The sequence below is a fragment of the Hemicordylus capensis genome, chromosome 10 (assembly GCF_027244095.1).
Source record: "Hemicordylus capensis ecotype Gifberg chromosome 10, rHemCap1.1.pri, whole genome shotgun sequence".
NCBI classification, from domain to species: Eukaryota; Metazoa; Chordata; class Lepidosauria; order Squamata; family Cordylidae; genus Hemicordylus; species Hemicordylus capensis.
Genome location: NC_069666.1, coordinates 28,254,054 through 28,280,493, shown reverse-complemented (window position 1 = coordinate 28,280,493; position 26,440 = coordinate 28,254,054). Strand labels below are relative to the sequence as shown.

General features: G+C 47.4%; 3 protein-coding genes across 4 annotated transcripts in view; 1 reads left to right on the top strand and 2 right to left on the bottom strand.

Annotated features, from left to right (window-relative positions):
* Nucleotides 1-8,589, bottom strand: part of RAB8B (RAB8B, member RAS oncogene family) — a 53,062-nt gene extending 44,473 nt beyond the window's left edge. Inside the window, exon 1 of one of the 2 annotated variants that reach the window (XM_053271883.1) lies at nucleotides 8,369-8,589. In XM_053271883.1, coding sequence (XP_053127858.1) covers nucleotides 8,369-8,543 — 175 coding nt within the window. In that variant the 5' untranslated portion in view covers nucleotides 8,544-8,589. Of the gene's footprint in view, nucleotides 1-2,106; nucleotides 2,324-8,368 lie in introns of those variants that run through there. The other variant, XM_053271884.1, reaches the window with a different exon arrangement.
* On the top strand, nucleotides 8,562-14,553 carry RPS27L (ribosomal protein S27 like). The gene is made up of 4 exons (XM_053271885.1): nucleotides 8,562-8,704; nucleotides 10,397-10,505; nucleotides 12,544-12,654; nucleotides 13,607-14,553. Exons 1-4 carry the CDS (start codon nucleotides 8,699-8,701, stop codon nucleotides 13,633-13,635), a joined length of 255 nt encoding a protein of 84 aa, XP_053127860.1. The 5' UTR covers nucleotides 8,562-8,698; the 3' UTR covers nucleotides 13,636-14,553.
* Nucleotides 14,554-14,879: 326 nt separating this feature from the next.
* On the bottom strand, nucleotides 14,880-25,232 carry LACTB (lactamase beta). The gene is made up of 6 exons (XM_053271882.1): nucleotides 24,155-25,232; nucleotides 23,671-23,737; nucleotides 21,373-21,563; nucleotides 20,725-21,052; nucleotides 19,908-20,073; nucleotides 14,880-17,675 (listed from the first exon to the last, which is right to left on the bottom strand). Exons 1-6 carry the CDS (start codon nucleotides 24,536-24,538, stop codon nucleotides 17,111-17,113), a joined length of 1,701 nt encoding a protein of 566 aa, XP_053127857.1. The 5' UTR covers nucleotides 24,539-25,232; the 3' UTR covers nucleotides 14,880-17,110.
* Nucleotides 25,233-26,440: the final 1,208 nt, after the last annotated feature.

Genomic DNA, 26,440 nt, shown 5'->3' with positions numbered 1-26,440 from the left:
ATCTAGGTGTCTAAAAGCAAAAACAAGGATTTCCATCTGTGGCAAATATCCCAAGGTAAAAACTGAAAGAGAAAGGAAAGATCGTGCTGTTGAGTCGGTGTCGACTCCTGGCGACCACAGAGCCATGTGGTTCTCATGGTATAATACAAGAGGAGTTTACCATTGCCTCCTCCCACACAGTCTGAGATGATGCCTTTCAGCACTTTTCCTATATCGTTGCTGCCCGATATAGGAGTTTCCCAAAGTCTGAGAAACATAAACCCCTGTGGAAAAAAGTGTTACGGTAATTTGTTTTACACACCCAGAACTACTCAAGTGAAATTGTATGAGTTGCAACTAAGTTCTACTGGTTGCTCAAAAGTTTATCAAGGGTGTTCCTACTCTTTTATCGCATACGGTAATCTATTACCTCCAGCCATGGAAATGCCATCCAATTTACCACAGCCGTTATCATTGCTCAAGTGCTCTGGCAGTTATACGTGAAAACACAAATGGCTGGATACCAGCTGGACCCAAGTTCAGAACCTTCTCAAGTGGCCATGAAAGAATCAACTACCCTGTGCCAACGGAAGAAAGAGGACATGCCATGTAAGATACCCTACCTCATGCCTAAAACTCAATCAAAGGAAATATATCTGCTTCTCATTTTTTAATTTTTAAATCCTGGCTTTCCATTTGTTTCTTCAAACCTTCTGTCCTTTACCTATGAACGTGTAAGACTGCTGTTAACCCACCCCGGATACTGAAATAGGGTAGGCTTGCACAACTTGACATCTACCAAGCCAGCAGCCACAAATTGGGCTCAACCAACTACTTGGCTTTGCTGGGATTGGAGGAACTGGTGGGTTGTCAAGCAGCTGACAAGACACACAATGCAGCTGGTGAGCACAATTTGGTCAGAGGGGTCACAACTTGTGTCGCCTACAACACAGTTGAAATACACATCAAAAATAAGCCACGAAGCCATCAAGTATTTTCAATCAAAGTTTGGCTCAGCCACCTAGGCACTACACGCTCTTCTAGACAACAGTCCAGGACATTCCCGCCCACCCAAGCGAGTGATTCAAATGCTGCTGGAGCGGGACAGATGCACCCCAGGGAAGAGTGACAGGCCTGCCATCAGAAGCAGCACAGCAAGGGGTGGCAGAGCTGAGCCAAGCCTCTCTTGGGCACAGGCTCACAAAACAGGAAGCGCAGCCGGGGGGGGGGGGTTATGCTGCAAACTCCCCTCCTTTTGGCTGGCAGCAGCTGCCAGGGCACCCGGGAAATCGGGGCTGCCCGGAACCAGAGGGGGAGGCTGCTGGGAAGGGGTGCCCCTCAAAAGCAAGTAGCCTACCCACTCAGGGCAGATGCCAAGCCCAAGGCAAAGCCAGGGGCAGGCAAGGTTTCTAGGAGCACCCCGAGGGCTCCAGCAACACAGGGCAGCAGCTGGGGAGCCTCTCCAGCAGTGGGCAGCCTTGGGAGGCCTTGGCCGGAACTCTGATCCAGGCGGGGCTGGGGTGGTGGCAACAGCTGGTAGAGCCCCATTTCGAGTGCCTGGTCAGCGACCCCCAAATCCCCCTCCAGCCCCACTTGGCCGTGGGGCAGGGACGCACACCTGCCCTGGCCCCAAGCTGGCCCCCAGAAAGGCCCCTCCCCACTAAGCCCCCCTGCCTCATCCTAGGGAACTGGGGGGGACACCTAAGGTGGCTCCTCACTCCCCCCCCTTCCCGCCACACCCCAGAGGCTCCAACTGACAAGTGGCCAGCAGCCTGCACGAAGTGGGGGTTGGGGGAAGAGGGGAGCTCCCTCGGGCGCCCCCCTGGCTCCTCCGGACGGGGCCCCGGAATGGGGGAGGGGGCTGCTTCCGCTCCCCGTCGTCGGCAGCCCGGCGAGGCGGCCCGTCAGGTGACCCGCGCAGCTCGACCGGACGAGTGGCCAGCCTGCAGGCCGCGCGGCTCTCGGGAGGGGCGAGAGAGAGGGGGGAGGAGTCGTCCCCTCGGGCGGCCCCCTGGCTCCTCGGGACCCGCGGCCTGCGCTGGCCTCCTGCCTCGGGGTGGGGGGCTGGGAGGGGTGTGTGGGCGGGGGTGGGCTCCCTCCTTCCTTCCTTCCTTCCTTCTCCCTCACCGATGGTGGAGATGAAGGTGGTGTTGAAGGCGTCCTCGCTGAAGCGGAAGAGCAGGCAGGTCTTGCCCACGCCCGAGTCGCCGATCAGCAGCAGCTTGAAGAGGTAGTCGTACGTCTTCGCCATCTTCGCCGCGGCCGCTGACTGACTCCGGCGCGGCGGGCTGAGGAGGAGGAGGAGGCGCGCGCACGCGCAGGGCGGAAGGAAGGGGAGGGGCGCCTCGCCCTCGCGCGGCCCCGCCCCGCCGCGAGGGCTCCTGGGAATTGTAGTCTCCAGGGCTCGGTGGACGGATCTCGGAGGCGGAGGAGGAGCAGCAGGGCGGAGCCCGGAAAAATCAGCGAGGGCGGGGCAGAGTTCAATTATGCGCTGGGGGTGGGGCCCTTTAGGAATACAATTTTTTTTTTTGAGGACTACACTTTTTTAAAATTGAATCTACTAACTACTAAAAATATACGTTGCATTAAAATTACGATCGAAATACAGAGTAAAAAATATTTAAAGTTTCTTTCAATTTTACATAGAAAAGGTTAGAAGATAAAATACGAACCTCTACAGAGGAAATATACAAAATGTGCCAAAAAAATGTGCAGAAAAATACAAATTTGTAAATTTTGTTATGGAAAAGAATCTATACAGAAACCTCATTAAATCACAAATTGTAAAACATAAATAAATAATAAAGATAAAATACAAATTTTAAATTTACAATAGAAACATAAAAATAATACAGTATAAAGGTATCATAGATTACAGAAAATACAGAAAGCACATAAATTACAAAAAGTACATACATGGTCATAATCTCAGATTAGATTCCTCCTCCGATTAGACTCCCTCTCCCCTCCGCACTTTTATCATACAGAGGTGTAGCCTTAGGTTTCCTAGCCGGCCAGGTGGTAGGGGAGGAGGTGGAGGGGAAGGTGGAGGAGGGGGGCGTAGGGTTCTCAGTGCTTCCTTTGGCTTTCCCTTCTTTTGCCTTTAGTAACTTGCAAGCCAGTGAAGCCACCCAGAGAGGGGTCTAGGGTTGGCGGGGCGCATGAAGACCAATAAATCCCCTTTTCATGTGGAGTTGAACATTTGTCAATGTGGTTTTTTATTGCACCACTGCACCACACGGGCTCTCAAGTGGGTTAAAACAATCAAAACAAAACAGCTAGGTTGTTTTGCATCAAACGAGGGGAAGAGTTAAATCGAGCAGGACACTGTGGCAGGGTTGACAATGAACTGGACACCCCAAACAGCGAAAGCAGTTGGTGGTCAGGTTTCCCATGTCTCTCCCTTTTGCCTGCAAATAGCTGTCAAAATATGTGTTGGCAAATAGCTAATAACTGCTCTCTTTGAGACAGACGGAGCTCCTGTCTTGTCCCCCATCAGACAGACACAGGAACATAGGAAGCTGCCATATACTGAGTCAGACCATTGGTCTATCTAGCTCAGTATTGTCTTCACAGACTGGCAGCGGCTACTCCAAGGTTGCAGGTGGGAATCTCTCTCAGCCCTATCTTGGAGATGCTGCCACGGAGGGAACTTGAAACCTTCAGACATGGAGCACAGGCTCCAGATGCGGATCCAAGAGTCTGAACAGGCACATAGGCCACGAGAATCCCTATGTCAGAGATACATCCTGGCCCAGACCAAGGGCTTTTCAGGGCAACCTCTCCAATCACTTCTTCATCAGTGTTTAATAATAATAATTAATAAACAATAAGCACATTCTGAAAGCTGTCACAGGGCTGGTTGTGATACAGAGAAATGTACAATGAAAGCTGATTCTTCAAAAGTAGATTAGCAATGTCAAATCCTTTGTTCACTGCTTTGTTCACACACATTTAATCCCAATAAACTGATGTAAGGGATGATTCACCTTCCATTAATGTCAAAAGCAAAACTCGTATTCATTCTAACAGAGTGATCTAAACATTCACAAGCTTTGTGGCCCAACAAGTTCTTCCATCAGGCATTATTATTCAAAATATTAAACTGAGATTCTGACATGTTCAGGCCAGTTGTCAGTCCCCTGGGAAGGTTTTGCTGGGGAAGGAAAAAGAGGTGTCTGAGCAGATGGTGTTCAGTGAACTGCGGCCAGTTGGCATTCAGCATAGACTCACGGCACGGGCAAGCTCTGTTTGCAGGAGGATTTTTCTAGGTGTCCTTCCTGACCGCACAATCACATGCAGACATTCTGATTGCCTTTAACATATGTATACCCTGCTTTGCTTTAAAAACTGACAAACAGCTATTTACCCATGGTTGTGATACAATTATAACAAGGAACACGGTGGTTTAAGGGGGTGGCAGAGCACAACCACAGGGCTCTGTGGTCGCCTGGAGTTGACACCGACTCGAGGAGTTGACACGCTTTACCTGACGAACGGCCAACCTGAAGGCAATGCAACTCTCATTAAAGCCAGGGTGGGGCAGTATGGGGTGGGGGCATCAAAGCTGCCCGGAACTAGAGGCAGCTGAGCCTTGTTTGGCACTCCTCTGGCTTGTCAGGACAAGTCACTACAGGCCCTAACACTCTGGTTATGGTAAAGTTCAACAAAAAAATAACAAATTATTTAAATAACAACATTGTTTGAAGCCTGATGGAAAGGGAGTTTGCATGAAGGCACATCAATGGGGTTTATGCAACTGATCGTGGGTGAAAAACCAACAACAACATTGTTAATCCAGCCTTCCTCCAACAACACTCAAGGCTGCAAACAAGGAGTGCAGGCCTGGCACACCCACCCCTGATGACTGAGGGGACACGGTGAGCTGATGCCCCACCCCTGATCTCACTTTCCCCACCCAATTCCCTTCACATAAGAACATCAGAACAGCCCTGCTGGATCAGGCCTGAGGAAGCCCATCTAGTCCAGCATCCTGTTTCACACAGTGGCCCACCAGATGCCTCTGGGAAGCCCACAGGTAAGAGGTGAAGGCACGCCCTCTCTCCTGCTGTTACTCCCCTGCAACTGGTACTCAGAGGCATCCTGCCTTGGAGGCTGGAGGTGGCCTCTAGCCCTCCGACTAGTAGCCGATGATAGACCTCTCCTCCATGAAGTTATCTAAACCCCTCTCAAAGCCATCCAGGTTGTTGGCTGTCACCACATCTTGTGGCAGAGAATTCCACAAGTTGATGATGTGTTGTGTGAAAAAGCTCACCACGCTCATATCAAGGCCCCATACATAATTTAAAAGTAAACACGGTCCTGCCTACAGGTCTGGAATGTATCTGTCTTCTAAAAACTAATGAGCATTGACTTGAGTTGTTTCTTACAAACTGAGAGGGACTGAGTAGACCAGATCTCAGCCAGCCAAGCGTTCAAAACAAAGGAGGCAGCAATGCCCTGTGCAAAAATTGTTTTAAAAGGGGGGTGGGATCATGAAAGAGATGTAAAACTCCACTTGGAGAGTAAGCAAGGATCCAAACACTACAGTTTGCAAAGTAGATCATGCTGTGAAAGTCAAGGGGAAAGGTAAGAAGGAGCAAGAAAGTGAATACCTCTCCAAGTCTGAAGAAGCAGTTCATATGGCATTATCTTACCAGATATATTCTGTTACATGAATATACATGTAACAGAATACATGAATGTCTGCAGAATACACAAATGTCTTGTAGCATTTTGAAGATTAGCACACGTATTGCAACATAAACTTCTGTGGGGTTTATGTTTAACTTCTACAGTCTACTTAATCAGATGCATGGAGTATTATCCTAGGCAGGCAGGAGTATGTGTATGCGTATATGTATATCTCATTGGACAGCATCCACAGTGGCATTCATGGAAGGACCTTTTGCAGTGGCAGTACCCCCCAATTAGCACCACTGCTTGCTGAACAGGAAGCACTTGGAGAAGGGGGTAGCAAGGTTGCTGGCAGCAGGCCAGGCACACCCATGCCAGCCATGCCCCTTTCCCCTCCAATGCAGCACTGATCCAGGAGCCATGGGCAACCCCTTCCTCAGCCTCTCCAGTCGGTAAAGTGCTTGCTTCACCGCAGGCACATAGCTAGGGGAGAGGAGGTTGGGGATTTGCCCCTCTGCCCAGCAACCCCACCACCACGCACCAGACACGCTCCTTGCGTGTGACACATGCAGGGGGCATGGCCAGCATCTGGAAGGCCCAGCCTGGCCCGCCTGGCTTCATTTCCCAGCCAGCTTCCATGCGGGCCGGACAGGGGGTGCACCTAGATAATTTTGGTGCCCGGTCCTGAAGGGCTTTGGACACCCCCCACCAGCGAGTTCAAATCAAAAAGTTAAATTCTTTTAAAAGTTAAATCTGCATTTTTCAAACCGCGGCACCCAAAGGTCCAGGGGGTCCTCCTGCCGCCACCCCACCCTGCCACTGCCCGGCGGTGCTGAAAACTTCAAGACTTCTAGCCATGCCATGTGCGCAGCCGGGATGTGGGGTGGTGACCCAAGCAGGCTTCCCCTACCCCCGTGGGCATTGGTGGGTGAAGCGGGAGCAGCCACTGGGCTTGACTGTTTGGGCCCAGCGGCCCTTGAGAACGGCAAGCAAGCTCTGGCGCGCCTGCACAATTAGAACAGAGGGTAACTGTGCAGGCGCACGGGAGCTTCCTCGCAATTCTCAAGGGCCACTGGGCCAAACGGTCAAGCCCGGCAGCCACTCCAGCAATGCCCGCCGATGCCACCACTGCCACCACGGGGGTTGGGGAGACCTGCTCAGCTCACCCCGACACACATGGTGCAGTTAGAATTCTTGAAGTTTTTGGCGCTTCAATTTGGTGCCATGGGGCAGTGGTGGGTTGAGGGCCGGAAGCCTTTCAACTCCTTTCCTGTCTCCCTCCCTACCAGAGTACTCTGTGTGCTTCTTCTGGTGAGTTGCTGCTAAGGTTGCCAACAGTCCAATCCTGGGGACATTAACGAAAGCATTAACTTTAATAGCCATCAAGGATTGGCTAACGAACTGACCATTCTCCAAGCATCAGGATCATGAAAATCATGCAAGCAATAATTACTGGGTAGTGCTCATGTGTGAAACCTATCATTACTGGATCACAATACTTCTCTTTCTAGAAGATAAAATTACAACACACCCAGTTCGGCTAACCATGGTTATATCAAGCAAAGGAGAAGCCATCTAAGCTGTAACCAGTTTAAGTTGAAAGTGGCTAAAACACAAACAGTGCTGTTACTACTCAGATTTCCCTCTTCCACCCACATACTTCCCCCCTCTTGGCGCCCCTTATTTGGGCAATGAAATGTTGGCAACCCTAATTGTAACCCACTTTGCCAGAAAGGTGCTAAGGGGCTGGGGATGATGTCCATCAACTTCTGGGCACCCAAGTTTGAGAAGCCCTGCTGCAACATATTATGTTCTAAAGTTGTGTTGCAAGCCTCCCAGAGAACAATTTGTTATGAAGTGGCTAAGTAAGTTTCTATTTTTTATTATTATCAAATCAACCAAGCACCCTCCCCCTGGTTTGCTATTCAGCCAAAGGGAGGGGCACCCGGCCATTCACTTTGCACTGATTGGTTAGGAGAAGAGCTTGTCACTCAACCTGAGTTACCAACACTGTCCTTGGAGGCGCAGGTGGCAGCAGTGTGCAGAAGTGCCTTTTACCAACTACAGCTGGCACGCCAGCTGCGACCGACCCTACTTGGAGAAGTCGGACCTGACTTCAGTCACTCATGCGTTGGTAACATCCAGATTAGACTACAGCAATGCGCTCTACGTGGGGCTGCCCTTGAAGACTGTTGGGAAGCTTCAGCTGCTTTAGAATGCTACCACAAGGATGCTTGTGGGTGAAAATCGCTTCACAAGTATTACACATATCCTGCATCAGCTTCATTGGCTACCAGTCCGCTTCTGGGCTAGATTCAAGGGGCTGGTATTGACCTTTAAAGCCCTAAACGGCTTGTGGCCAGGGCCTCCGCTTGTTATCTCAGGCCCTGCTCATGGCCCTGCCACTAACAGAGATCCAGTTGACGGGGACTAGAGACAGGGCCTTTCCAGTGGTGGCCCCTCGGCTTTGGAATGCCCTCCCTGAAGAGCTTCGCCATGCTCCCTGCCTCAGTGCTTTAAAAAACATCTTAAATCACAACTTTTAAAGTGGCAAATTAATACTCCATTTTATGTTCCATTTGGAGCTTTTTAATGCTCCCATTTATTTATTTTTGTTGGTTTGTTTAATTTAGTTAATGTGGTTACTTTTATTGTATCGTGTGTCTATCTTACTGTTGTGAGCCGCCCGAGCAGTAGTTGCACGGGAGGGGCGGGGCATAAATATTTTAAATACAGAATAAATAAACCTTGCCATGGCCACTCAGCTGGCTCGAGCCCCGCCGGCGGGCGGGGAAAGCAAGCGGAGACCCGAGATCGGGAAGAAGCGCCCGGCCCGCTCCGGCTTGCGAGCTTTCAGACTCAGAGGCTGCGAGCGACGAGGCCGACCCGCGGGCAGCGCGACGACTCCGGCTCGGCCGCCGTACCATAGAGCTGCGCAGGTTGACGGCGCCTAGAAGGTTTCCAGGAAGTGGGCGTTACCTTGGAAACGGGCCTGGGCCGCGGGGCGGGGCGTCGCTGTGCGAAGAAGCGCTTCAGGCAGCAAAGGCGGAGGGAAGGCGGGGAACGGGAACCAGCCACAAACATGCCCGTGAGTTGGCGGCGGCGGCGGCGGGGCCGGGAGAGGAGGAGGAGGAGCCCAAGCGCTGCCTGTGGGCGAGGGGGCGTGGCCTATCCCTGGTGGGGGGGGTGGAGGGGCGAGGGGCCCCCCAAGAGGGCCCTAGAAAGCCTTGGCCTCTCCTTTTGCCCCCCATCAGGTGTCATTTAAATCCCCTCCTGACCCTGCCTCACCCCGCCCCCATCAGGCTGTATATGATTACTTATTATTATTAATAAAGAGTAACCACCACACGGGGAGCCCCTGCAAGAGTCCGGCTGCGCAATCAAGCAGTGCCCTTTTCTCGGGGAGCGGGGAGGAGCCGGGCGCTTCCATTCCCAAGCAGGTGACATTGTTGGCCTCCCTGCAGAAGAGCCATCCTGCCCTGCAGTGGAGCCTTGTCAGATTTCTCTGCAGTCCCTGGTGGGAAGGGCGTGAAATCTCTGGCCCTCGCCCCCCCCCCCTTAGGGCTTCCACAAATCCAGCCCAGCTCAGAGCTCTTGCTCCCAGATCAAGCATGTTCTACTAGCAAGGAGTGGCGGGGGGGGGGGGCACTTGGTGCACGAGAAGCGTGGAAAGGGACACGATCCTCTCGAAGCCAGCCAAGCACGCCGCTGCTGAACTGGGGAGAAAGGCTGAGTGGGCCGGCCTCAAGGACACGCGAGGCGGCCTTTTTTGTTTTGGCAGTTTCCTCGCTGGAGCCCTTTCCAGCTTAATTCTTCCAGACTGCATTTGGAGGCATTGGGGTCAAGCAGAAGCCGTTCTTCAGACTTCCCCCTGCGCTGCAAGTGCACTGGTTCCTTTTGCCGTCAGCTGCAGGAGAAGTCCAGCTGCTGTTACAGTGGCTAATTTTAGAATCCATGAGGGGCCATCCAAGGATAAACTTCTCTCTTTTCAATTATTCAGTGCACACTTTCTCGGATCTGGCACTCCCTGTTTGCTACTCTTTCACAGTTGGCTAATGGTAGGATCTGAGCAAATTCAGTATAAGAACAGCCCTGCTGGATCAGGCCCAAGGCCCATGTGGTCCAGCATCCTGTTTCACCCAGTGGCCCACAAGATGCGCTGGAAGGAGTCGAGGGCATGCCTTCTCTCCTACTGTTACTCTCCTGCTACCAGTATTCAGAGGCATCCTGTGAGTTAGTGTTCATGTTATGTCTCCTGCCAGATGGTAAATGTTTGAGTAGTGCTCATGAGGTTGAGATTCTTGAATATTAGGCTAGCACTAGGGATAACAAGAGGCAGCTGCTGGAGGTGGTAGATTCTGGCTACTATTAAAGATAACAAAGTAGGAGATAGACAGATCTGGCCGGGGGGGGGGCACATTCTTCTTCTTCTACGACAACAAATGTTTATATACTGCTTTCTTTAAAAAACAAAGTATTCAGTAAACATTCAAGTGGAAGTTGTTCTACATAAGTGACTGGGAGTTACAAGAGCAAGTGCTGTAATCTTACACAACTTCTGTTCACTTCAGTGAGGTGCGCTGTGCCCTACATGAGGGATGTTGTTTTGGATTTTCTGCTTTGGACACCAAAATGGTTCAGGGCAGTTTTGAGAGGAAAAGCCAGCCTGATAATCAATTCAAATTTATATTTTATGTAAACTGCTTTGGGAACTTTGAAAAGCGGTATATAAATATCCATTATATTCAGTGCAATAACTTGCCTTTGGTATCTTGTGCAGCTGGCTAGAGACTTAATTTATCCATCCATGGAAGGAGAAAAGAGAAAACACAAAAAAAAGCGTCTGGTACAAAGCCCAAATTCCTACTTCATGGATGTCAAGTGTCCAGGTAATTGTTTTAATGTTATGAACCACAGGAAGGATCGTTGCTGAGGAAGGAATACATGGGTTGGTCTCATTCTCTTCACTGTTTCCTGCTTGAGCTAGCTCAGGCTCCATCCTACAGGACAGAGCAACAGGCTCCCCCAGATGGAACCTAGAATCAATCCATTTTTGTTACCTTGTTGGTTGCAGCATTCAAATAGGCCCTAAATAATGCCTGTTTATTGAAGGTTAACTTTTATTAGTCCTGCCTTTTAATTAAAAAGTTAAACAATTCTGCAATTTTCAATCATTTTGTAAATCTCTTAGTTGTAAGATTGATTTCCTACATCCGGCAATTAATATTATCAGAAACAAATACATGTTGTTAAAAAAAATTGGTATCAATATACTTGGCTAGGATACTTGTAGTATAAAAAGGCCAGCATTACACAGAAAAACAAAGCCCAATTCTACTTGGAGGGAAACATCTTTGCTTTCTTCTGCAGTTTTGAATAACCACTGCTGGTCTATTGGCAGTGTAACATTTGCTGAGGTAGTATGTTTGCTACTTCTACTTTTGAAACATTGCAGCTACTTATTGTAACAGTTTATTCAGAAGACCAAATTGCTCAAATAGCTCCCTTCTAAAGGTTTATTTATTTATTATTAAAACTTTTATACAGCCCTTCCAAAAGGCTCAGGGCGGTTTACTTGGAAGTTTGATTAAAGAGACATTGTGTGGATGTAAAACAATTTACATGTCCCATCTGTGTGCAAAACACAGTGAAAAAATGTTTACAGATGAAGTCTCCAGTCTTAGACACACTTTGTGAGACTGAATGCCGAGTAAACATGCTGATGCTTGGGCTGCACATTTCTGAAGCATCCAATCTACATGCCTTGTTTGAGGATTTGAAATGTGCCACAAAGGTTTGGCCCTTCAAGGCCTATTGCTCTTTTAGAGTGAAAAAGCTGAGGCCACCTGCCACTATCCCCGCCAGAGAAGAAAGCAAGAGTCCTCTTCCTTGAGCACTCTGAAGTTGTTGGGAAATGAACATTTTGAATCTCTTCTCTGCCATGAACTTATTAGGTAGCCTTAAGCAAGCCACCCCCCCCCAGCCTCAGCCCCCTTGCTGCAATGCAAATCAGTGATAATAGTTGGAGGGTTGTTTTGAGGATTATATCCTCGAGATAGTGTGTGAAGTGCTTTGCTGTACCAAAGTGTTATACAAATGCAAAACATTTTGAAATAGAGCAGGTACAGAATCCGCACAGAGGACCAATTTGTGCATGGAGCGCCTCACCAAACTAGGGACAAGGGAGTGGAAGCCTCCTGTGTCACGAGTTGCAGGAGGGCAATCCTCTTCGTTGCCTTTCTAGTGCAGGGAAGGAGGTTTGGAAGAAGGTTCCAACTGCTAAAATAAACATCTTTATTGATGCAAAGTAGAGGGAGGTGCATAGCAATATTGAATGTCTGTCTTCTTAAAAAGAAGCCAAATTGAGATACTCAGGACTGTTTGGATCTCATTCAGCCTGGTGTCAAAAATGAAACATACTTGGTTCAGATTTTCAGGGGGACTTTATTTGAATTACATTTTTTAAAAGTCTGTTATGGACATCTGCAAGTGTGCATACAGTATACCATGGTTGCAAGGATCCATGAAGATCCCATGCATTGCATACCAGCCTTAGCATGACCTCCAGCAGCTTTATTTATTAAAAGCTTATATCCTGCTGTTCCCTACACAATGTCTAAGGCAGCTCACAACTGCAGATTAACACAATAAAATGCTAATTTAAAAATAAAGAGAGACTAAAAATATACATCAAGGAGAATGGTTTTTATGCATGGCAGAAGGTTGTCAGTGTAGGGAGTTGCAAAACTCAAGCACAGCCACCAAAAAGGGCCTTGTCATGTGTCTGGGCATAAGATGTTGGAGGGACACAGAAGGACCTCCCTGGAGGACCTTAACAGGTGGGCTCCTGTTGGATCTCATCCTTCTACTGCCCACTGCTTACCTAGTTGTTCTCTTGCTACCATAAATGTATACTCTTAAATTCAGGATGCTACAAGATCACCACAGTCTTCAGCCATGCCCAGATGGTGGTGCCATGCGTAGGCTGCTCGACTGTCTTGTGCCAACCAACAGGAGGCAAAGCCAGACTCACGGAAGGTAAGGGACAGCATCTAGCTACCCATCTCACTTGTGGCATGACCTTAGCATTCCAGTAGTATACTCAATCTTCAGGCTTTATAAAAGCTGAAAGGGGGGTTTTGTCTGCAGAACTTGGAAGGTTGCATTTGCAGAAACAGGAAAACATGAGATCTACAAGATGATGTCTTGGACTGTGGGGCGTGGTGGGCTAGAAAAATCCAGGTCTTTGCATTCAAGAGTGCCAACCCAGGCTGGCCAGCCATAGTAAGCGGAATGGCCAAGCAAGCAGTCTGGCTCTGCTGCCTTGCGTTCCAAAGGAAACACACCCTCTAAGTGCAGAAGCCTTTTTAGCCCCCTTTATAGATTGTCCTACAACATTTATACATCACCTTTCCATCAAAGCACTCAGGTTGGTTTACCTTTTATATAAACGGCTTGTAGTTTAGGATACAAAAAGAAATAAGCAACTTCATGAGTATATTCTGTAACTGGAACTCTGGCAGAACCATAGCTAGAGGGACTGTCAACATTACCAAAGAATACAGCATTTACTAAAAGTTAACACATGAAAGATCTCCTGGTTGTCTACCTACTGTGCTTCTTAGACACAAGATATTAGGAGTAAACTAATGCTGGAAAACTTCCTTGCTGAAAGAGTTGCACTGAAGTTGTATAGGATGATGAAGTATTTGAAGAGCTCCGATGGAGGAACAATCCCGTTCCTCCACGATTCCTGCTTCCACCCCCATGACAGCAATGGGTTTAAACTTCAGAGATCAAACGAAGCAAACCATTAGGAAAAGCCTGCCTATCAGAAGTGCAGTTTGGCAAGGGAGGCAAAATTTTGTGGAGTTCTCAAAGGACAGATGTGTGTTCAGAATGTTTGCAGATGGGATTTCTCATTTTCATAGTAATGAGCCTTGACAATAACATCTCTTTTTGGATTTCATAGTCTGTTCTTTTCCCCCAGGCTGCTCCTTTAGAAGAAAGCAACATTGAATGGTTTTGTTGATGTTGACCACGACTGGAAGCCTTCTCTGTTGGACATGGCTGCTTAATTGAGCAAGTTAATTATGTTTGGCTTTGGGGAAAAATAAAAAACAGCAAGGGTGGACCTCTTGTGCTACTGTGCAGATTTTTCCTGTATGTTCAGGAATAACTACTATTTTTATAGTTTTTATTATACAATGAATATTGAATAGCAAGGGATCTTGCTTATAGCAATCATTTGAACACATAACTCTATCTTTCTTCTCATAAATGAGTGGCTGATTACTATAGCCAAAAAATTTAAGCGATAAGTTTGCAAAAGCTGTGTATTGCAAGCCTGGTAGCTTTGCAGATTGGGGGCCTAGTCTCTCAGGAATTTCTGGCATGCAAATATACATGAACTGAGTAAGAGCTATGCAAGATGCTGCACAGCTCACATCTTGTTTCAGTAAAACTTTGCCCACAAGAAATGCAAAGTAGGTGCCGATACTAGTTCCTGTCAGTTCAATCAGACATCTCTCCAGAAACTTCTGGAGCCTGCCTGCATTGCTGTTAATCTGACAGCTAAATTATGTACATTGAACTTCCAAAAACTTTCCTTGCTTTCCTTCTCTGACCTTGGACTGCACCCGTGTCCACCTTCTTCCACTCTGTTAATCACCTGTATTAGGCAGTCAGGAAAACTAGCTGCGCTAAGACTTGAGACAGGAGCACCTGGATTGTTGTAAGGATAAGATAATACACATGAAGTGCTTTGACATTCAAAGTGCTATACAAATGTTTAGTATTAGCACTATAAACAACTTCTATCAGAGCTAGAAAGAATCTTTGCAGTTGATCATTAGTGGATGCATCCTTTCCCCAACTGAATCTGTATTTGTGCTTAAGTTTATTTGCATCAGAATCAATAAAATACTTGATATGAAATCTGCAAGAATTTGAGTTGTCTTACTGTCCTTAAAGAATCAACAGTTCCTTAGATGAAGCAGGGAGATTAACGATTTCTTAGCTATAGAACTTTAACTACAAAATTCATTCTTGTGAACCTATTTGTGTAAGTTCAGCAGCACTCAGGTCTTGCCTCATGTTTCTACAGAAGTTACCACTTCTGGTGTTGAACGTAGGATTTGCAAGCATGGCTCTGCACATTTTGAAATTACTAAAAATTAAGTTAGTTGATATCTTGGATTCCATAGTCTACACCACTCAAAGGCAGATTCAGTTAGAAACAAAGACAGAAAGTGCCACTTGACCAGTCAGCAATATAAAAAGTTTATTAAGGCATACACAAGGCCAGTCACAATCATTCCTACCTTATTAGGAATCAACATAATTCAGTCAAATGTCAGGCTGCCAGAGAAATAAGTGGGTGGTGGTGGGATAGATACTCTTAACATGGTTTAGGTCAGGGCCTATTTGAAGCTCACCAGCTACTGTTGTACTACAATACCCATTATCCCCAGCCACAATTTTCTGTGGTGAGAGCATCAGGCTGGCCACGGTGCACCCCCACCCCAAGGTGATCCAGTATTTTACCTGCACAACTGGATGAAAGCCAGAAATGACAAAATAAACCACTTAGCACCAGGACCAAAATACTGTGGTTAGACTTCCCAATTTGGCACCTAACACGGAAGAGCAAGAAAAACAATTCAGATAATCCATTTTATAACCTACTCTCTCCAGGAGTCTTCCTTGGTTATACAACTTTATCGAGGTGCTTATAAAATCCCCTCTTTCTTGGCTTTCAAACAAGTATAGGTTGCAGCCAAGAAAAAAATATTAAAAGTGATAATGTTTATCCTGTTTGATAATGTTTATTACTGTTTGAGCTACTCAAACAGTAGTTAGAAGTGCCTTTAACACCGCCCCTATACTGCGAAACAGATGTCCATGGAGTGGTCTAAGATTTTGTTTTCAAACAATTGTTTCGTAAGGAAGTACGAGCAATGATCTGGGTCTCCTGGCAAAGCTGCATCTGGGCCATCCTCCAAACAGGAAGAGCCTAATTTGCCAATGGCAGGCCTTGATGTGACTGGAGACTAAGATAGGAGAAGCAAGAGGAGCAGCTGGCCAGGCCTGCCGCTTTCAAGCAGCAAGAGGGTGGTCAAATAAAAGGCTGAAGATCTCCCAACAAGCTAGCAAAGGTGATCTGTGGGAAAGAGGAAGTGGCCAGATCAAGCCCTTAAGTCATTCCTCGCTCTCATCCTCTACAAAGGCAGGACAAAGGTTCAGAGGAAAATCCACTAGTGAGGACATACAAGATATGAAATCAGTTTTCCAAAGTCCAAGGGCAGGATACAGAAGGCAGCCGAGCTGACAGCAGCCTCTCCAGACTGTTGACAGGCACGCCAAAGAAAATGTAGAGGGAATCAAGGACACCCTATTAGGTAGTACAGAGGAATATGGGGAGGCGAAAATCACTAAGAATAGGACCTTTCAGGGCCGACTCCAGCATGACATTGCTAGCTTTTGAGAACTGAACCTGGTGAAAAGGCTTCTAACCTCAACCCATCCATGTTTGCTCAGATGCAAGACCCATGAATTCAATGGGACTTACTCTCAAGTAAATGCACACTGATTGCAATCTTTGACCAACTTTGTAAGCATCTCTTAAAGCTTCAAAAAGCTGCCTCTGACCTTTTTGAGAATCAAACCTGCAGTGATGGGTTAAATAGTACAGCTTGCTGCCCTATTTTCAGACCACAGTGAGCAATTAAAGTCCTGCACAACGGCAGCGGTGAGCAATGCCTGGGGAGTGCAGTTGTGAGCACACAATCCTCCGATCCAAGGTCCTCTGCTGAAGATCTATTTTAGAGTCAAGCCCATCATACCAGCAGTTCTCTTTAGTGGATTTCTCTCCTCAGCCAGGCAAGGTGGCAGTTGACTCATCCACGTCTCTCTTGGCTGTGCCTAAGGAGCTAATGGAGAGGCTGTTCTTGTGTTCTAGTCCTCATCAAGAGCTCGCACCTGTGTGCTACACCAACATTGTGCATGGATGGCCATTGGATCCTCTCTTCCCTGCTGGGATGGTGACTGCCTGGCCAAGGGACACTGGGCGTGGTTGCCATCCCCTGTGCTTTCACCATCACTGTCAAGGTTTCAATTACAATTTTGAAGAGGGAAAAGCCTTGAAGAAGGCCACACAGGTTCTTCAAGATACCCAGGAAGATGTTTTGTGCATCTTAGATGACGTTTACTCAGTCTGCAGCAAAGAAAGAAGAGGAAGCGTTATAGGACTGGCACCTAGTTTGGCTTCTGATGGGAAAGTAATGGCTGTGTGTGTGTGTTTGGCCACTTGCACTGGAGAAATATCGTCAAGCTCCTTTCCTTCTTCAATGAGGCATCCTCAGACCCACACGGCTGCTCCCTGAGTGGAGAGTTTAATGCAGCACAGCTGATGGAGAATAGGGTGGCACTTCTTTTGGGTGCTATGGACACTGATCTGCACACATCAATTTCAACATTTCTGTAGGAATCTTGCTCAGTCCTGCGAGGAGCTGTTTTTATCAGCATTTTGTGCTAACTTGTCCTTCTCAAATTCCATTGCAATATTTAAGGCAGTGCTTAAGAGGGAAACAGCCTGCATATTACAAATAATGGAGACCACCACACCCTGTGGGGGCACCTGGGGGCTACCCTTTGGAGCCTCCAAGGCCCCTTCCTCCGGAAGGATAAGCAGGACGCTGCTTGCTCCTACTGCCCTCCCACTGTGGGTGGCACAGTATCGCTCCTGCCTGCAAAAGCCACATTCCTGCTTCTTCTCCATGACCCTCCAGGCCATCCCATATTTATCACTTCTGGACCCAGGAAGGTCTGTTTGGGGCACTGGTGTCCACATCATTGCTATGGTGCTGGGCTTGAGATACCCAGGAAGAAGGCTGGTGGGGAGGTTTTCCAACTGCCCAAGTTGATAGCCATACAGCATGGCATTTCCAAATTTCACAAGGTCACCCACTGTGGACACAAAACCACCTCCAGCCCACTTGTAAGAGTTGTCCACATAGGGTGCGTTGACTAGATGGCCTTTCTTGTTGTGGATGTAATATCTGTAAGCAGAAATAAGGCTAGTTATCCACCAAGGAAAGGACCAATTTTATTTCAAGAGTATCTTGTAGGTTATGCAATGGACAGTGAGCCCAGGAGCTATGCAACAAAGTCATTTTAATTGAGACTTTACCCAGTTATCAACCAGTACCCAAAACTGTTTACCAGACTCACTGATGCCCAGATCCAGGTCTCAGCAAGAAGCTACTTCAGCAAGAAATGCAATCAGTGTGTTAAGTACTTGGCAGATGTGCTAGAGCAGTAGAAACTAAACAAGAACCCACCCACCTCCACCCCAAAGGGGGCAGCAGTGACAGGATGCTCGATGAGTGGGGCTTGAAGTCCAATTCCTGCTCTGAGGGTGCCCTTACCCCAGGTAGGAGAATTCCTAAGCAGATGACCTGAGTTGGAGAACAGCTGCAGCACCTCCAAAGGCAGAGTGACAGAGCACGTGAAGTTAGCCAGGCTCTCTGCATGCCATGGGTCAGGGAAGAATTTCATTTCTTGAGAATAATCCATGTCTTTAAAGAGGTCTAGCCCCGATTGTTGGAAAGCAAGGCTGGAAAGCACAGAGAGTGAGTGCCAGGCAAGGGGATGTGAACTCCTTCCTACTGATGTGAATTCGCAGGTGATCCCCCCTTATTTGGTTAGATCTGGTTTTCCCTGCCTGGGAATCTAACTGCTAGCAGTTTTATTGATACTTTTCTAACTAGAGAGAGGTAATGACGGCAATTGTAAAGACAGTGTTGCAAATCATGTCCCTGAGTTTTGGGTTTGGGTTACTTTAAGTCAGACTGAGGTTTTCTACGTAAAATGGAGTTGCTTTGGTTTTCTAAACACATCACTACTGGAACAAGAGGAGGGTGCTGCTTGTGGTTGCACCCCGTCACCTGTTATGCTGCTGAAGCTGCTTCGTTTTACTGAGAAGGGCTGGACCTTCAAAAACACCCCAATGAGTGTTTTGCACAAGACTGTGACACACCAACAGGGCCAGTCCTATTCTTTCTGATTCAGTGTCAACAAAAGATGGCACTTGTCCAGCTTTTCTTCCTCCTAGCAGAGTTACAGAAACCTGTTCTTTCAAATTTTAGAACTATAAAAGGTGGAAGCCCTCTTGCCTGTGGGCTCCTCAGAGGCATCTGGTGGGCCACTGTGTGAAACGGGGATGGACTAGATGGGCTTCCTTGTGCCTGATCCAGCAGAGCTGTTCTTACGTTTCAACAGGGGGCAAAGATGCCAGGAAATAACCTAGCCATGGAAGCTCTAGAACACAGAAACACTTCACACACTGTGGGGGAAGGAAGAAGAGATACTACCTGCTTCAAAGAAGCCATCCTCACAAATTTAAACCATGTGGACATGTTTGTGGTCAAAGCCATTGCAGATACAGGAAGAGAAGCTAAGAAGGATTTATCATCCCAATGCTACACGTAGGCTCACTTCTCTCACGCTCTTGTTCTTGCTGCTTGAACAAAGCACCAGCACCACCCAATGCACAAGGCCAGCACCATCAGGTCATGGCATCAGATCATAGCGATACAAGAAGGGTGCCACCAGGTGGCAGCATTAGCTGGTTTCAGAACATCCATGTTGGCCAAGCAGTCGCTCTCCCCACCCCATTTCATCTGGCCTAGGATTCCATTTCCATCAACTACTCCATGAGATTTATTTCAGTTTACAAAAATTAGATGCTCGTCAGCATCTCCGAGGTCACCTTTCTGGATAAGACAAGAGTGTTCAGTGATCCCCACTGCTGAACCCCAAGTAGAAACAAATAGCCCAAATGGCCATGAAGAACCTCCACAGTGGTTCTGTTCTCCCAAAACATATTTTACCACTATTGTCTCAGCAACTTGTGCCCAGCCAACATAAGGCTGCAGTGGCTGGAAGCAGTGCCATGTGGGAATAGGCATTCATATGGCGCATCTCCAGAAGATCAAGTTTGTTAGCTGCCATCTGCCACAGCAGGGCCAAATTACTTCTAGATCAGCTAGGGGCAACATGATTCCAACTATGTTAACTCCAGGGGCCCAGAAACAGTTGGCTGTGGTTGAGAGATAATTAAGACTGCTGGACTGGAGAAGTGCCATGTGAAGAGGTAGGCAGACGTTGTCACCGTGGCAGCGGAACTCAACACTGCGGTGGACACTCAAGAGCACTACTTCATATTTAACTAAAAGCAAACGAGCAACAGCTGCAGTAGGTCAACAGGACATCGCTGTGCAGCCATTCACCTTGATCGGTTGTAGATCAGTGGCTCATTATCATCCAGTCCGGTTGCCAACATATCCAGGTCACGAAACATTTTCAGCATGTAGTCTGTGAATTTATGACCAGAGGCTCTCTCCACAACAGCACTCAGAAGAGTAAATCCATGAGTCGAATACAAATACTGACTACCTTGAAGCAAGGGAAGGAGAAGAAGAGAGGCCCATTAACATGTGCTATGAACACACACTGGATAGCTTTGATCTACATCCTGCCTTTTCAGCAGCAATCCTTTGAACACTTATCGGGGAGTAACTCCCACTGAACACAGTAGGTCTTGCTTCCAGATCAAAATGCACAGGACTGCATTATAAGTCCCCTACCTACCGGCTGAAGTTATGATTAAGTGGGAAGTGAGGAAAATGTACTTGCTTTGCTAGGTTAGAGGTACGTTCAGCTGCAGAACAGCAGCTCTCCCAGCAGGTAAAGTACAAGACTTAGAACTCAATGTAATTCATTTTTTCCACTTTCATGCTTTTAACTTAAGGTATTAAAAATCTGAGATTTGCATGTTTGGATCATAATCAGCACCCCCCTGCGCAGAGAAGATACATTTATGTGTCTTGTGCACGAAAACAGGCAACAGAGACCACACTCATAGGAGGAAGAGAATGGTCTGGAAATAGGGATCTACTTAATTCAATTGGGGCAAGGGTTGCAGAGCACATTCTACCCAGTTAACAGGTGCTGTGAAAGAAACAGGGAAGTGTCGCAAGCTGCCTTTGGGCATCATGAGAATACATCTGAAAGAAGTCGTGTAGGTCAAGGGTATTTGCAACTCACCTGGTTTAAAGAACAAAGGATCATTCTTAAACATATTCAGTGAATCAATCACATTATCAAATTTCTCTTTCAAACAGTATTCTTCATGTTCAAACTCAATTTTGTTCTTTCCGGCTTTCGAATTTCTGTCTTTATGCTTGGTTTTAGCTGACTCACTCTTTTCAGAGCCTTTATCTTCTTTTTCTCTTTGCTCAGATTTTGGGGCATCTTTCCCACTGTTTAGGGCTCTGTTAATCTTTTCCTTCTCTTCCTTTACTTTGGCAATGTCCTTTTCATAATGGCGAATTCCACTTAAATGTGAAGCTAACAGCCTTGTAGTAATGATTACCTAGAATTTTAAAAGGCACGTGCTCAAATTCACTGAGGTGAACACACCTGGCAATTTCTAATACTTGAGAGACTGCCCGGGGTGGGGTGGGGGGAGACTCCTAGAGAACACTGATCAGCTAACACTGAATGATATAATGCTAATGTAAGGATGCCCCCTGCCCCTAGCAAGAAAACATATCCACCTGTTGTGAAAACAGATGTTTCCGCCACTCCTCTGACAAGACAGTTGCTGCAAGTTATTCAGCATGTTCCAGATAATTTGACTGGATATCCAAAAATTCCCGACTACCAAAAATGCTTGCAAAGGGCCTCATTTACCTTTTTGCCTTCAAATTCTTTTTCAGGAAACTCAGGAACATACTTTTGCACAGGAGCATCAAAATCCAGTTTTCCTTCCTCCCACAGCTTTGCAGCAGCAACCATAGTAAGAGATTTGCTAATGCTAGCAATTCGCATAACTGTGTCTGGCTTACAGAGCACACGGTTTTCCACATCAGCATAACCCAGCCCTATAAGGAACAACAGGTTATTGCTAAATACTGTTTCATGCACAGCAATTCTTCAATTCTGAGAAAAACAGAAGATCAAATTAGGACACTTCAGATATCCTCTCCCCAAGACAGACAGATGTCAGGTCCAACAAAATGAGTTCCCAGTGTTAGCACTTCCCTGACAACCATGATAAGAACAAAGACACTGTGTGCCACGGACACATATTTTTCTAGTATCAATATGAAGTTAGACTGGGAAGACCAATTAGTTACCCACACTAAGCTCTAAACTCTCCAGTGAAGACCAGATAAGACCCCAACTAAAATAAGTAAAAAACAAACACTGGTGAATGTGCTCCATGTAGCAACATGGAAATATCAATAAATCTGAATATGAACGCTGCTTTTATTGTCTTGACTGAAGAGGAAAGCTAACACAGACAAGATAACTGAATTTAATTTATTTCCAAACAGAACTGCCTCACTTTGGGTCACAGTACAAGTCAGACCTGCCCAAGCAAGATCAAGGGATGTAGCAAGCAAGCAAGCAAGCAAGCAAGCAAGCATCTCAGAAAGAGAACATCCCAAATCAGCATCCTGCGACTTCCTTCACAAGTCACACAGGGAAATGCTTGCTTCAGCTCTAATCAACCTTAAAGGGCAATCATTCAGTAAGAACAACCAACTCAGAAGCATGCCACACGTGAACTAGTGTCCTGTACAGGCTTCACAAACCACACACATGAATGTTGGGGTTACAAAGTTGCAACTACGGGGTATATAGCACTTCTGTAATGCTAATTACATTATTGCTTTATGTACACTTACCCAAGCGTAAGCCCTATTAAACACAGGACCCACACAGGAGTACACATGCATAAGACTGCACTGCACAGAAGTTTTGCAGATTTTGCAAATGCACGAAGTTCTCCATTTACAGACACTACATTTCTCTACTGTGATGTGCTAAGGTTGTGTGTGATAAAATGTCTGGCACAGACTATCTGATGCTGCAATGTCACACAGTGTTCAGAAACAAACAAAGCTTTGTCTTCCCACTCACAAGCTGAGTGGGAAGAGGAAACTGAGTAAACAGTAGAATGAGAGACAGGGACCTGAGGGAAGGGTAGATGGAGCAGACAGAAGCTAGAAGAAAAGTAGAAAAAGCAGGGATCTGAGGAACAGAGGGATTTTAAGAAAGCTCACAAATGTCTAAGAGAGCTCACCTTTCCATGCAACTCTTAGCATAAGTATAGCTAAGACAGAATTCCCAACAGCAGTGTATTATCCAGACAGGACTGTGCTAAATACTCAGTACATCTTTGTTTTCCCAGAATAGAAAGACCCTCTCAGGGAATTAACTTTGAAACCCTGAATACAAGAACAGGCCCAAGAACCAGAGGCAAAGAGGACACCGCAAATCATCTGCACAGCATCCTCCCAGAATGCCATCAGCCAAGGGGCACATACTAGTGCAACCCTACCCCATCCAACTCCTGGCAGCAACCTTTGACCATGGGATCAGAGTAAGCAGGCATCTCAGGAGGATGGAAGTGGCCCATCCGTCAAGCAGAGGACTCCATGGTAGCCCCCTCGGTGCCAGCCACTCTGGCTACCTTCAGATACACATCTTCCTAACTGGGGGACTAACATGCATTTCCAACTGTCAAGTCAAATGCAAGAGGGATCAGTTTTCAAAACAAAAGGCAACACACCAGATATTGTAAATCAAATAAGGGTCTTCCTCCTCCTGTTGTCTAGGCAGCTGCTATGTCTCCCAATCCCCAGATATTAATAAATATTGTTTTCTTAACCGTATCGCATGTTACAGTACAGGGTTTCTCAAAGCCGTGGTGGCTAGGGAAGATGGGAGTTGTTATAGTACATCAACTTCCAGTGATCCAAGTTTGATAAGCCTTATAGTATACACCAGTGTTCCCTCTTAACAGGGATTCCCAGATGTTGTTGACTACAACTCCCAGAATCCCCAGCTGCAATGGCTTTTGCTTGGGGATTCTGGGAGTTGTAGTCAACAACATCTGGGAATCCCTGTTAAGAGGGAACACTGGTACACGTACACGTACACACACACAAGGATAATAAGACATACATTACCACCACTGACCTTCTGACCACACTTCCTTTCCATCTACAGAAACTCCAACAACTATTCCTGGGGTTCCCACTTCATCCTATGAAAAAAAAGTGGGGGGGGGGAGAATTAATTAATTACTGTTTTAAGTGTTTTAACATTGTTTTAAAATTTTAAGTTGTAAAGTTTTGATTTTATTGTGTGTGTGTGTGTGATTTGTTTTATTGTAAACCACCCAGAGACTTGAATTTGGGGCGGCATAGAAACATGTTAAATGAATGAATGAATATGAATAAGATCTCCCGGGGCTTCTCATGCTCTGCCTCTAAATCACGAAGACCCATCAGAATCCCCGCAGGCGGCCACATCTACTGGCCAGCTTTCTCTCTCTCCAGCCGGGGCTGCCCGCCCGCCTTGCTCCGCTGCCTCTTTTTACAGAGGTTGTGTGTATGGGGGGTGGGGGAGAACTCCACCTATGCTCAGAGGCACTGCTGCCACCCCGGGGCCCGCCACCCACCTTCACCCGCAGGAGAAGGTCCCTGCTGCTCTCGACCGCCCGGCTGAAGTCCTTCCTCCGCCGACGCAGCGCGAGCCCCTCTCGCTGCTGCTGCTGCTGCTCTTCCTCGGCCGGCACCGCCGCCGCCGCCGCCGCCGCCAGCCCCAGCGCCAAGCCGAGCCCCCCGCCCAGCCCCCACAGGCGCCGTCGGGACGGGCCGCCGCGGCAGCCTCCGCTCCCGAGCAGCGGCAACGGGGCTCTCCGCAGCAGCACCGCCAAGCTCTTCCGCCACATCGCGACTGCTGGGGAGCGCTCGCTCGCTCCGGTGAGGCCCAGGCTCCGGCCTAGGCCCTGCGCGCCGCTGCTAGGAGGCGCCAGGCAGGAGCAGGTGCCGGCTGAATACATCGAGTCCTGCCCCTCGCTTCCGGGAGCCGGCCCGCCAGCCCCCAGGCATCAGCAAGCGCCTCCCGAGAGCATCGAGCGCCACCTCTCTGTTTGCTGGAGACCTTGCTCAGGTCGCCTTCCCATATCTCTGCCTCGGTGGTAAACCCCATGGTGTTGGATGGGGCTTGCCCCCAGGTAACTGGGCGCAGCAGGCCTCCAGCTGCAGTCCACTCACCTGGTCTGGAGCAAGCCCTACTGGATTCAGTGGGGCTTACTTCTGAGTAGACTTGCACAGAACTGTGCTGTTAGCCAGGGATTCTCAAAGCTGGGTCCCAGATGTTATTGACTACATCTCCCATAAACCCCAGCAAAAGGCCACTGCATCAACATCTGGGGAGCCAACTTTGGGAAGCCCTGTGTTAAGCTATGAAACAGGAGTTGCCTCGGAGTCAGGCAGGAAGCCAGAGCAAACAGCTCTCACATATGCTGCCAAATGCAGAGCAGGTGGGACTCATTGCAGCATTTGTTGTTTTCATAGTCATTACTACTTCCCCAATAAAGCAAAGTAAGTTATCATATGCCAAATTCATATCCCCGTGCAGACCAAGACTGGATTCACTTACAGGGTTCAACTTTGGCAACAGTATTGTTTGCATTAGGATAGCTGACTGTGTTGGAAAACTAGTCTTCTTGATGGAAGAATGCTGTAGCTTTTATTCAGGCTCAGCCCCACTTGGTTTTATACAACCTCACCACCTCCCACCCATCTTTGCATCCCCACACTAGGCTTGTTCACACTATCATTTGAATCGAGCTTTAATATGGGTTGCCAACATTAGTGTGATCGTGTAAACCCAAGCCAAGGTGGGAATCTCAGGGCATAAACCACTTTGAATGGGTCCAGCCAATCATTTCAGTGCTGGTAACTTACACTAAACCTAGATCCAAACAACTGTGTGTACAGAGTGCATGTCCTCAAAGCAAAGCATTCCTATGCAAGTCCCATTGAAATGAACACGAGCTGTACACTAGCACTCCTGGTTCCATTGGCCTTGTGCAGAACACCCAGGTGGACAGCACCCCACTGAAGGCTGCAACTTCATGACCTCTCCAATGCTACATTGCAGCCAGCTCCACCTACCATGCAATTGTGGAGTATGTTTAATGAAGGCAAGGGATTCCCAATCATGGGTCCCCAGCTGTTGTTGGACTACAACTCCCATCATACCCAGCTGCAATGGGGACCCTAGATTGAGAACCCATACCTTAATTCAATGGCCTTAATTCAATGGTGAAGATGGGAGTTGTAGTCCAACAGCAGCTAGCCACAGGATAGAGATATACTCATTTCTCTTGACTCTTGTTTACAATGGACCCATGTGTTCCAATTAGTACTTCAGACAGAACCTGTGCCCTAGGGGTTCTTGGGTCCCCATATATTGCTGGACTACAATTCCCACCATTCAACAGAAATTTCAGTAGTCTTGATATTCCTAAATGAGAGGCTCACCTCTGACATTTCTGGGCAGGGGAAGGTTCTGTTGGTATCTGTGATAGGACAAATTGAATGCTTGACTCTGGGGGTTCCCCCAGCCCAACATGGTCTCAGAATTGTCCCGGCTGAGTCAAGAGGCACCTTTTCAAAGTGGTGATTCTCTTTACTGAGCAGGAGGAGAGCAACTGGCCCTATCCAGCCCCAGCACAATATGCCTCCAGTGGCTGTTGCTAGTCTCTTCCATATTTCTTTTTTAGATTGTAAGCCCTTTGGGGGACAGGGAGCCATTTTATTTATATTTACGTAAACTGCTTTGGGAACTTTTGCTGAAAAGCAGTATATAAATACTCACAGTATATAATATTTGTAGTACATAGTATTGTAGCAGCCTTTACCACCTGCACTCTCAAGCTCCCCACAAAGCCCTT